The sequence below is a fragment of the Alnus glutinosa genome, chromosome 7 (genome assembly GCF_958979055.1).
Source record: "Alnus glutinosa chromosome 7, dhAlnGlut1.1, whole genome shotgun sequence".
In the NCBI taxonomy this organism is placed as follows: domain Eukaryota; kingdom Viridiplantae; phylum Streptophyta; class Magnoliopsida; order Fagales; family Betulaceae; genus Alnus; species Alnus glutinosa.
The window spans coordinates 21570865-21583615 of NC_084892.1; the positions used below are offsets into that span (position 1 = coordinate 21570865).

General features: G+C 36.6%; 1 protein-coding gene across 1 annotated transcript; it reads right to left on the minus strand.

The window, feature by feature from the left end:
* Window positions 1–1219: 1219 nt before the first annotated feature.
* Window positions 1220–4725, minus strand: LOC133872523 (pre-mRNA-splicing factor SLU7-A-like). The gene is made up of 7 exons (XM_062310050.1): window positions 4568–4725; window positions 4352–4462; window positions 3218–3381; window positions 3014–3126; window positions 2250–2660; window positions 1921–2056; window positions 1220–1724 (listed from the first exon to the last, which is right to left on the minus strand). Exons 2-7 carry the CDS (start codon window positions 4365–4367, stop codon window positions 1431–1433), a joined length of 1134 nt encoding a protein of 377 aa, XP_062166034.1. The 5' UTR covers window positions 4368–4462; window positions 4568–4725; the 3' UTR covers window positions 1220–1430.
* Window positions 4726–12751: the final 8026 nt, after the last annotated feature.

Here is a 12751-nt window from a genome sequence, read left to right on the forward strand (position 1 = left end):
CTGTTCTTGCAAGGCGAATATGGTTGAGGTGAAATAAATTTATTTTTGAATCTTTGTTTACTTACCTGCGGATCATCTATTCAGAGGCTATGGCTCTTTTAGGGGAGTATCAAAGATGTAATAAAAAGGGGGAAGATCAACCTTATGTGGAAATTCTGCCGACCTTGTCAAGACCTCGAATAGGTTGGTGCCCCCCTCCCAGTGTATTTATAAAATTCAGTTGGGATGCTTCAATAAATATTACAAAGAAGTGTATTGGTATTGGTATTGTGACGAGAGATAATACTAGAAATGTCCTTGGAGTAAAGTCCCTTACAAAGAAGGTTGTAGTGTGCCAAAGTTGGCAGAGGCTACGATAGCCTATGAGGCAGTGGTGTTTTGTAAAGAGGCAAGATTTTATGAGATTATATTGGAAGGGGATGCAAAACAAGTCGTAGATGATGTGAAATCAAGAACCACCAACAATGATGCTGTTGGTCATTTTGTAGAAGGTATAATCACGGAGATGCAAGGATTACGAGAAGTATCTATATTTCATGTGGGAATAGAGGCTAAAAATATTGCTCATCAATTAGCAAAAGATACATTTACCAAGGAGATTGACTCTGTTTGGCTTGAAGATTTTCCCAATTTTATTATGCATGCTGTACTTAGGGAGCTTTCCTCTCCCTAGATCTCGTGTATGTGATCAATTTGTTTACATCTATGCAGATTGGCTACTTTGCTCCAAAAAAAAAAAAAAAAAAGAATAATAATATAAAATAATATTAGATGAGAGCTGGTGTCAACATTTCTCAACAAAAGTTTTCGAAATTGGACGTACTGATGACAACCATTAGCCACATCAATTGAATATGAGCTCATAATGTGCTCATTGACATACTTCAACGTAATTACAATAAAATCCCTGGGCTTTCATTAATTTGACCGCAATTATTTAACTTGATTTTTTTCAATGCACAGTATACGTTCTTTCGAGTACAATTGAGTCATGGTTGATGTTTGATGTTCAATTTTGGTTGCTTTAAAATCAATAAAAAAAAATAAAAAAAAATAAAAAAATATTTATTTAAAGTAATAATATTTAGAGAGTTTTAATATTTGGTGCTTTTAAAAAATAGATTGTTAAAATAACAAAAATATATTTTTTAGCCAAAATTTGACTAAACTTTCAAGAGTTCACTAAGAATGCTATGTAAGACCACCTCCAAAAAAAAAATTAAAAAAAAAAAATGCATAAAAGAATGCAAAACTCTAAAGAATGTATTACATCAAATAGTCTAACTCCAAAGTAATACCGAGAATATCGTAAGGTCCAATGGGCCTAGCTAAAGGCCCAACTGTTTAAAGGACGGGTTTTGTTGGACTAAACCAAACATTTGAATCTCTCTCCTCCGCTGCATGTCCAACAAAACTCATTTCACATTTTGCTAATTTGCCTGAAGTAGGCCGTTAAAATATGGGCTTAAGCGCGGAGATCCAAGAAGGTGCTCCATTGGAAGTTCTTCGTCACCAGCTGCATTGCCATACTTCTCCAAGATGGTGTCCTTCGTTTGGAATTTCAATTTCTCCTTGATGACCTTATAATTCTTATAAAGCAACTCGGCTTGGGATGGAGTAGCTTGCATGTGAATGTCTTGTCCCTTGTCAAATGCTTTACAAGCATGGATGTCAAGTTGCTTAAATTCCAAAGCTTCACCACTATCTCTATGGTGATTATCTCCCTATAATATAAAAATTCAAAAAAACCAAAGTGAGATCAATATATAATATAACCTTGCAGCTGCACCTTAAGCAAATCATAATAAGTTAGAATAGTAATTGAATAATTAAATACACTCATTCCTATTAGCTAGCTTAAGTTTTTGAAATATGTGATAATTTAACATAATATAATATCTAATCTTCAAGGGCACTTACCCCATAGAACTTCTCATTAGGATCTGCATCTGGCAAAGGATCTTCACGCATGGACCGGGTTTTGGGATCATAATGTGCAGAGCTGACATCAAGATTTAAAAGATATTTTGCTGTGTCCTCCCGAATACGCAAGTTCCTGCAAAATGTATACTTCAGTAATGACTATTTATAACATCCAACACACAAAGTGGGAATATTTTTCCACATAGTTGTATATGAGACCAAGCAAACACAACCATGGAACTTTCTATATTCCAAAAGGAAAACATTCACTTCTCTTCTTTAATTGGAGTGATAGTAAACAGGTGGAAGTAGAGGGGATCTCTCACCTCACAGTTCCAGTGCTTCCACCACCTGTTGTACGTACACGCTTTTCAACCTTTGCAAAGTCCATTTGTTTGCTTTCATCAACCTTGGATTCATCTACCGTTAGACCATCTTCTTCTTTATCGTCATCACTTACCCCAGCCTCATCATTTTGGTTATTGTTCTCCTCAAGTTTCTTAAGTTGTTGGACTTTGAGGAATTTCCTTCGAGCTCCATCTCTTGCTTCATATCTCTCAATGACATAGGCATAGGTGGATGCATCATAGCCATTCCACCGGTCCCGTTTACCATCATAGTCAAGCTCAAATGTCTCTATTTTTTCATCAGGGGCAATGTGTTTGTTCGTCCATTTTGCTCCCACTTTCCGGGGTCTATCCATGCATGAATTTGAATCGTGTGTCATAGCTCCACAACTGTTAAAAAGCATTTATCAATTATTATGATACACATGCAATAAAGACAAGAACTAATAACATAGGCTTCTTTTTGGTTGGTAAGAAGAGAAGGCTGTACACAAGCCAACAACCCAAGTTTTTGGCATTACCACCAATGGACTTTTGAATGAATTACTGGACTAGGCTTTTTTTTTTTTTCTTTTAAGAAAAGTAATCGAAAGTTTTATAAAAAAATTAAAAAAAAAAAAAAAAAAAAAGTGCAAGGCGCCCCTAAGTACAATTACTAGACTAGGTTTTTTAGCCATTTGATAGCTAGATAGAGTAGGAGGAACACTGACACTCAGGTGGGGGGAGGGAGAGAGATCACTCACTTTTCACATGCACCCTTCCTGTACTTGTCAGCTTGGTAAATCTTTGCACCTCTGTCATACCATGATTTTGTGTAATTCGGATCTGATTTCCACTTCCTTTGATGTTTTAAACTCTGAAAGATGCAAAAATAAAGAACATTTCAATTTTAAGAAGCTCTACATGCCGGTCTAAACGACCAAGAACAAGAGAAGAAATATACTTACAGGCCTTTCAGCATTGAGATACCAAGGTGCAGATGACATATACTGGGGAATATGAGGGTTGATCTCTTTTCCATCCTCGTCAACCTCAGCAGGTGCAAGCCCAGCTTTACGCGCTTCTTCCAATTCAATTTGCTTCCGATGGTCCTCCCTAGACTTAAATGCAACTGCAAGCAGCACCATATATAAACAAAATATATATTGGATGATTTAAAATGTTTTTTTTTTTTTTTTGATAAGTAAAAATTCATTAAAAAGCGCAGAGGGGCGCAATCCTAGTACACATGAAGTACACATAGGAGCCCCTAAAAAGAGGACTGAAACGAACAAGAAAGTAAAAAATCAGCGTACGGCATACTACCCAAGCTATGCGCCGACACCCAAAAATATACATATTAAGCACCTTTCTACAAAGAGTCCCAAAATGTTAACTTCATGAAAGATGAAAGACAGCACTTCACAAAATCGCGAATTGGACTAAGTACCAGGAATTTGATAAATTAGTGTTAAAACCAACAACATCATTTATCATGAGTAGAAAGAAGAAATCCAATTTTATAACAATTAATATCCACGCTGTACATCTTACTCAACAGCTATAACAGTAACACGATATAAAAATTGCCGAAATAAATAACATAAGCAAATAAGCCACTATCAGCACAAGTAACATGTCTTGCAGACTTGTAGTTTTCACGTGCTTCACGGTTTTCTCATTGATAAATACAACACATGGACCCCTATAGTATTGAACCCATGACCTTATCCTCCAGTCTTGATGCTCCCTCGTTCAAATCATTTGTTTGTTATTCTTTTTTTAACCTAAATTTCAAATAATGCAAACCTTTCTCTAAATTTTAGATTTTTTTTTTTTTTTAAAAAAAATAATAATTAAAATCTGAACCCCCCACAAGGAACCCTGAAAAATGCGAAATTTCGTACAAACCAGCAAAACGACCAAATTCCAACCCAGAAACGCAACAAAATGATTTGTTACAATCAATTATAAGAAATTATAGAAACAGATGCTCCAATTGATCCAAAAAATTTCAAGATTGAAGTATAAAATAGAGTACAATAAAATTAGGTTCATATGAGAGAACCAGAAATAGCGGGGGAGCGAAAAGATCCAAGTACCTGAAGCGGTCGCCATCCCCAAGCTCTACGATCAGAGGAAGACTCTGAAATCAGAAACCCTAGAAGAGAGAGAGAGAGAGAGAGAGAGAGAGAGAGAGAGCGCCAAAGGACCTGATTGGTTGAATCGGAGGGTGAGCCGACAGGTTAAAATCATGCCAGTACAGAAGAGCGCTGAAAACAGAAGAATTGAAGAGAGAATTTGGGGGGAAAACTTACAGTTTCGGGAGAGTGCAGAGCTCTTTCCTTCTTCCACTGAACCCGAAAACCCTAGCGATTGTAAGCGCGCGTTTTGGAGTTAGTTCTTTTGGGAGAGAAAATAAGGTTATCAAAGAGACTCGGAACTCCTTCAAGGTTTCGTCTTCTTGAAGGAATAAGTTTGAAAGTATATATATATATATGGTTTCCTAGTTCCCACAGGATTTAATTCAGACAATCTCGGCCCTTGAACCGACTCTCCGTATGTTATATTAGTTTTTTTTTTTTTTTTTTTTTTTTTTTTTTCTTTTAAGTAACACAAGAATATAACCCGCGTCATGCGGCTGGTTTTTACTAATTAAGACTCGTTATGCGTTTATGTTTAAAAAGTAATAGATAATGTATAAAATAATTTAAAAAAAAGTTTAAAATCATTCTATTAGAATGCTACATTTAATTTAAGAAACAAAATAAAAATTTAAGAATAAAAATAAGAATGAAAATAAGCAAACGTATATTGTAAATTCTTTCGATTATAGGCTCTCCTCCTATTGATTCATCTTCCAATATAAATAAAAACCACATAATTTTGAAATTTCAAAAAAAAAAAAAATACATAGCAAAATTAAAAGAGCTTTTTTTTAAAACAAACTAAATCAAAAAAATTTACTCAACATTTAATGCATTAAAATCCTAGTAAATCATACCAATTGGTAAAAAGAATCGCATAAAACATGTTAAAATCATTATTTACATAGGTGTAGTCTTAATCATCTATTTTAAGTGGGGAATAAAACTTTCTTATTGTTGATAACTTTCATTTAACTATGAAAATTCACAATATTGGAGTGTCGATGTAGTTTACTAAGGTGAATCATGTCCTGGTGCGTGGATCGAAAATGTTGTAAGAGATCACATCAAGCTGGTAGAATACTAGAATTGCGCTCTAGCTGTTTCAAAATATAAAAGTTATTGGTTTTACATACGTGGGTTGACTGCCACGTTGAATTATTTTTGTTAGTTGGAAATAAAACCAATATAATTTCAAACATTAAAAAAATGCAAAGCAAAATAAACACGATATTTTTTTTATGAATTCAAAACAAAATAAAATATTGCACTCAACATCTCTTTTAGTGTTTCGAAAGCATTTATCTTCCTTTGTTGCATAATAATTCAATAAATTTTTTCCTTCTTTTGCTTGTACTTACAAAAAAATGCCTAAAAATTTGACAAATAAAACAAATGAAAATTTTAAAAATAAAATAAAAACAAAGACAAAACATTTAAATAAATAACTGCTCAAACAAATATTTTATAAATAAAACAAAGATAAATTTAGATCTCAACCAAAACCCAAATTCAAATTGATGTTTCATTTAAAGAAACTTTTTCGATAAAGAAACATTAAAGGAAAAAAATGAATTTATAGTCACAAAAAATGTATACATAAAAACATAAAGATATGTTAATGCAACATAATTTTGGATTAAATAGAAACCCTAGACTGAATTAACGTTAAATTCAACCTCTATATAACCACAAAAAAAAAAAAAAACAAAACAAAACAAAACAAAAACAAAAAACAAAAAAACAAAGTACTTCACAAAAATAAAAGATATATTTTTTAAAAAATAAAAATAAAACTAAAAAATCTTTACTTCAGTACTCTATTCTTTTCTTGAGTGTCGTTGCTCTTAAGTAGATTTAATAACAACACTCCATACATCCATAGGTGCAAATTTTAAAACTAACCTGTAATTTTGTATTGGAGGGGATCACATAATTCATGTAAAAATTGTCAAAGGCACTCTGAAACTATGTTATTTCACGTATAACAACAGCTCAAACACACAATATGTAGAGAGAAGAAGAAAGTTTGTTACCTCTTCTAGGGTAGTACAAACAATAGTTTATGAAAAAGGAGGTACACTTATCAATTAAATAGAATGCCACATGTCACCATTTTAGAAAATCCTTTTGTTGATTCCCCCCCCCCCCCCCCCCGCCCTCCATACACACACGCACACACACATATATATAGGAGTACCCGTTCAGGTGACTGCATAACTCATCAGCTCAGTGATTGGTGTGCCAGTCGAGTCGACTCTTCCAAGGGTTCCATATCCAGACTCAGTGGAGCCTCCCTCTATGGACGAACTTGTTAAGTTCTTTGATCCACGACAAGCTCAGGAAGATGCACTCTAGCAGATAAAGATTGTGACATTTATCTCTTCGTATCGGTTCCTTGCAAAATTGTGTTACACAATCTCTGGTCCTTGGGACGCCGTAGTGGGCTTGTCCTTAAAAGAGCTAGACTGGTGTATGCTCTTATTTAAAATGTATGGTTCTATATGTGCAAATTTCTTTTGCACGTTTTGATTGATATGTTTGATGATCATACATGTGGACTGCCTTTCAGATGCTTAGTGACGAGGATTTGTCAGAGATATGTGCCATACATTCCTCCTATAGAGCAATTCCTCATGATCCAAGATTCTCTTGGCTCGCAAACTATTATGAAGTCTGATGCACAGCTCTCACGGTATGAGGATCCTATTGATGCTAAGTCCCCTCCACATGCTCCACCGCCTCAGCCTCATCCCTCAGCAATTTCCTCCTCACAGTCTACTCCTCCTCCATCCAGTTTTGAGGAGATGTATTCTCTGCTGTCTGCTCAGATGATCACTGGCTTTCAGCACTTACAGGGATGTATTTCGTCTGTTGATGCTCGAGTTCACGCTCTGGATGCAAAAGTGGAGCGATGTCTGGAACACTTGGAGAGTGATGATGATGCAGATGAAGACTTGGATTAAGTGTTGCGTCACTTATTTATTTTTATCATGTATTTCAATAATCTCTTTCAGACTAGGGCTTTTATTTTTGAACAATTAGTTATTTTGTTCAAACTGTTTAACCCTTTGTGGTTTATTTTGTTTGGCTTTTACTCCTCTGTTTTACCCTTTGTCCTGCTGAGACAAAAAATGGGAGTAATTTTAATTTTGGTATAAGTCATTTTGTCACAAAATGGCCAAATGGGGAGTTTGTTGGTTTATTTTTATTAGCTCATTTTGTGCTGACAACAAAGCTTCCAAAATAAGAAATTTCCGTTTATGAAATTTCTATATCAAAGACACTGTATTTTCAGAATACTCCAAGAATATTTGCAGAAGTTTTAATTTCTATATGGAAAGGGCTCAACAAGAAAGAAATCGATTGATATCTGACTTAGAAGATTCTGAAGACGTTTAGCTGTTCAAAGTTGGTTCTCCCTAGTAATTGTCCAGATGCCCAGTACCAGATTTCGGACGCTCAAGCCAAAAGACTTAGTGTCACTAGCTAGACAGTCCGAACGCTACACCAGGCGATGAAGTCAGTAGCTCAGGGTCTAGAAGCCGTCCAAATGGAACAGCGGACGCTAAAGTCAGTGAGCTCCCGTCAGCAAAGAGATCAAACGCAAATGCGATAGGTGCAGACGGTGGGACTTCCCAAAGCAACCGTCCAGACGCTGTGTTGCTCAGTCCGGACGCACTTCTCCAAATTCTCATTAAAGAAGTCGGTTGCTGCTTTCAGTCTGGACGCATCAGCAGTTCGTCCGGACGCCGCCAGTGGAATTTTGAATTATAGTAGAATTAGGTTTTCTGAAGCCTATTTAAAGAGGCTTAAGGGGTGTTTATTTATAAGGATAAATGAGTATTATATAAACTCCAGTGTGCTAAGAGAGGGTGTTTAAGTAGAAACAATGTTATGTGCTAACTCTCTTAGAGTTTATTTTATGTGTGTTGTGTTATCAACCAATGAAGTTTAACTTAGGGAGGAGCCCTAAGTTAAAGGATTCCATTGCAGACCCCTTCAAGTAGGAGACCTAGTTGGGAAGCGTTCGTGTATAGGTATACGTTAGAGTGCAAGGTACGACCACTGCATCGGGTGTATGTAAGTGTTACTGCTTTGTTATTAGCTTTGTTTTCTGATAGTAGATATCTTGGGTTTGGCTACCCTAGAGTGATTTTTCTTTTAATTGAGTTTCCACTTCATTACCAAAATATGTGTCTTTTAATTCTGCATATATACATACTTTGGTATTTGGTTGTTTGTACACACGCACACAAGGGGTCACGTTTTTTTTTTTACAATTGGTATCAGAGCGGTTACACTCATATTTTGGATTTAATTCCTGAGTGTTTATCCCTTGACTCCTATCATGTCTTAGAATCTTAATTATGTTTCTCCATTCGATGGCACTAATTATGGCTATTGGAAGGCACGCATGAGACTTTTTCTAAAATCTCTTAATGTATGGCAAATAGTTGAGTCTGGTTGGACCCCAGAAGAACCAACTGCCATACTGACTGCTATCCAATCTCAAGCGCGTCGCTCCAATGATAAAGCCTTGAATGCCATCTGTCAAGCACTCTCACCTTCTGAATTCTCACGAATCTCACATTGTGAAGTTGCTACTAACACGTAGAAAATTCTAGAAACCACATAGAAGGTACTAAGATTGTCAAATCTACAAAACTTCAAATGCTGGTTTCACAGTTTGAAGGAATTAAGATGCTTGAGGATGAATCTTTTTGTGAGTTTTACACCAAGATTACTGATTTGAAAAATTCTATGATAAATCTTGGTAAGAAAGTCTCTGATGTAAAACTCATCAAAAAGATTCTCAAATCTTTGCCCGAAAGGTTCCGCATAAAGGTAACTATTATTGATGAAAGCAAAGATCTGGATGAGATGAAAATGGAAGAGCTTGTTGGTTCTCTTCTCACTTATGAATTGAGCTTGCCCCCGGTAAAAAAGATCAAATCCCTCGCTCTTAAAGCCTTTAAAAGTATGAGCAAAGAATCTTCTGATGAGGATTTGGATGAGGAAGAACTGGCCATGATTGCCAGGAAATTCAGAAAATTACTAAAGTCTAAAAGATTTAGGAAATTTTCTGATAATTTCCAAGGTAAGCCCAAGTACCCTGAACAAGAAAAGGGCGATATTGATGAAAAGGATCCTAGAGGTCCTAGATGTTTTGAGTGTTAAGGTTTTGGGCATATCCGGGCAGACTGTAGAAATCTGAAGCAGGCTGAGAAGAAGGCTCTCGCCGCCACTCTCAACGATGACTCAGAAAAAGAAGAACTCTAGGTAAGGATTCTAAACTGGTTGCTTTTGTAGCTTCACATAATGATCCTAATGAGTCTTACTACTATGAGAGTAGTGATGATGAAACACTTGTGAACGTTTACAAGAAGCTCTATCTAAAATTCATGGAATTAAGAGCTGTAAACCAAAAGAATGTGCTTGATCTGAATCTGCTAAGAACTGAGAAAAGTACATTAGTTGAAAAGATTAGGGGCCTAGAAGAAAATCTATTAGAGATTCAGTTACAGTTAGAGAAGTTCACAGACAATAGGCTAGCTCAAATGCTGATTGGGCAAAAGAGCTCTCATGATAAGACTGGCCTAGGATTTAATGCTTCTGTTTCTGATTTGACTAACAATTTCTTCTTCCTCTAAGATTGTCTTAGTCAAGCCTCAAGATGCAAAGCGTCAGATTCCCTGTGAGGACAAAGATAAGGCATTATTTTTTTATTGGCCAAAGGGGGTGTTTGTTGGTTTATTTTTATTGGCCCATTCTGTGTTGACAAAAATGCTTTCAAAATAAGAAATTTCCGTTTCTGGAATTTCTATATCAGGGACACTGTATTTTCAATATACTCCAAGAATATTTGTAGAAGTTTTAATTCATATATGGAAAGGGCTCAACAAGGAAGAAATCTTCTGATATCTGACTTAGAAGATTCTGAAGACTTTTAGCTGCTCAAAGTCGGTTCTCCCAACTGTCCGGACGCCTAGTGCCAGAGTCCGGATGCTCAAGCTAGAAGACTCAGTGTCACCAAATGGTCCGAACACTACACCAGACGATGAAGTCAGTAGCTCAGGGTCCGGAAGCAGTCTAAACAAATCAACGGACTTTGAAGTCAGTGAGTTCCCGTCAGCAAGGAGATCGGACGCAGATGCGATAGGTGCAGACGGTGGGACTTCCCAAAGCAACCGCCCGAACACTATGTTGCTCGGTCCGAACGCACTTCTCTAGATTCTCATTCAAGAAGTCAATTGCTGCTCTCAATCCGAACGCATCAGCAGTCCATCCAGACGCAACCCGTGGAATTTTGAATTCTAGTAGAATTAGGTATTTTTAAGCCTATTTGAATAGGCTTAAGGGGTGTTTATTTGTAAGGAGTATCATATAAACTCCAATGTGCTAAGAGAGGGTGTTTAGGTAGAAATAGTGTTATGTGCTAGCTCTCTTAGAGTTTATTTTATGTGTGTTATGTTATCAACCATTGAAGTCTAACTTAGGGAGGAGTGGCCTTAAGTTAAAGGATTCCATTGAAGACCCCTTTAGGTAGAAGACATGGTTGGAAAGCGTTCTTGTATAGGTACACGTTAGAGTGCAAGGTACGACCACTGCATTTGGTGTATGTGAGTGTTACTACTTTGTTACTAGCTTTGTTTCTGACAGTGGATATTCAGGGTTTGGCTGCCCTAGAGTGGTTTTTCTCTTAATTGAGTTTTCACTTCGTTTCCAAAATATATGTGCCCTTTAATTCTGCATATTTACATATTTTGGTATTTGGTTGTTTGTACACACGCACATAAAGAGTCACGTTTTTTTTTTTCAATCCCAAAAGCTTAAGCTGATAGAAAGATAAATTTAATTATTTAATCAATACTTTAACACTCATTCTCATGTGTTGGCTTAAACTCTCTTTTAATATGTGAGACCCAACATGTAGAATGTTTAATTGAAATTGAAGGCAAATGACGGAATCAAGGTTCAAACTCAGGATCTTTTGACTCTGGTATGATATTTAATCACCACTTGTCCTAAAAGCTTAACACACCTTCTTGATGACGCTCTTCACCACCGTGGCTTGCTAATGTTGGGTTTTTCTATGTTTACCTGTTGTATTTTTGTATTTATTTTTGTTGTTGGTGGGTTATTGTCTCCTTGGTTCTTGTTTTTTTGTCCTGTAGAGGAGACTTTTGTTCCTAGAGTGTGTTTCTTCTTGACAGAAGACCTTGTTCTGTTTTCTGGAGTGCTTTCACCTCCTCATGTATAATACTAATAAGAACTAAACAATGAAGTATATTTTAAAGATTTATATTAATGTCTAAATAATTACTTGAAAGACCCCTCGCCCGCCTAAAAAACTTTTAACTAGATACAATTAAGCCTTGCCCACCTCAAAAATATAAGTGCCCCACTCCTAGTTTGGATCAGAATCTCTCTAGATAACTTGTTGTCGCCCAAAGAAAGCTTTTCTAAGCTTTATAGATTGGATATTTGAGGTTGGATTTTGCTTGTAGAAGTTGGAAAAGGCTGAAGGAAATGAGAAAACAGAGAGGGAAATAGTGGGCCTTTGAAGGACTGAGTTGGGAGGCCAAGTTGGCAGGAGAAACTGACTCAATCGCGTGTGAGGTAGATGGATTCCAGTAGAATAGAAGATGTGGGTTTTCAAGAAATTTTTAAAGAAATGAGAACTTCTCTTTATGGGTTTTGCTCATTTTGGTCTGAAATGGCCAAGAGAAATAGGTGAAGCACAAAAAGAGTGAAAATTTGAAGCTTGAATGTCATAGCTGTTGAGTAAGAAAAAGTGTATGAAAACCCTTTCTCTCTCTAGCTTTCTACAGAGAGAAACTCTATGTGAAAACACTCTTCCGCCTCCATTGTGAGTGCTCGAGGAGGGGGAATATAAGTTTTGCCAATTTCCTGCTCCTCACCCAATCTCCTCTCCCACAGACAACTCTTTTTTTTTTTCCCTCAATCTATAGCTCCACTTCCATCTCCACCCCCTGCTTTGTTTTTCTATGCCCTTTCTGGCTTCCTCACCACCCCACTGCTCCTCTCATGGAGTGAGACCCACGCGGCACACGTCTCCCATGGACGTAAAATATGGGCTTCTTCAATTGAGATATGTCATCCACGTTCAACCTCAAACCCCCACAACTTTCTCAGCCTCCCTCCCTTAAGTCTCACTTATTTTCCTCGCACGTGTCTCACGCATCTCCCTACCTTTCCCTATAACCACAGGAGCTGCAGATGTGCTTCTTTGTTATTTTTCTTTGTGGATTACAGTTCCCTTTCCTTAAGTGTCAATCTTTCTACTTCCAGGGAGAAGCTTTAAAGTGGATTAATCTTTCTTTGTGAATT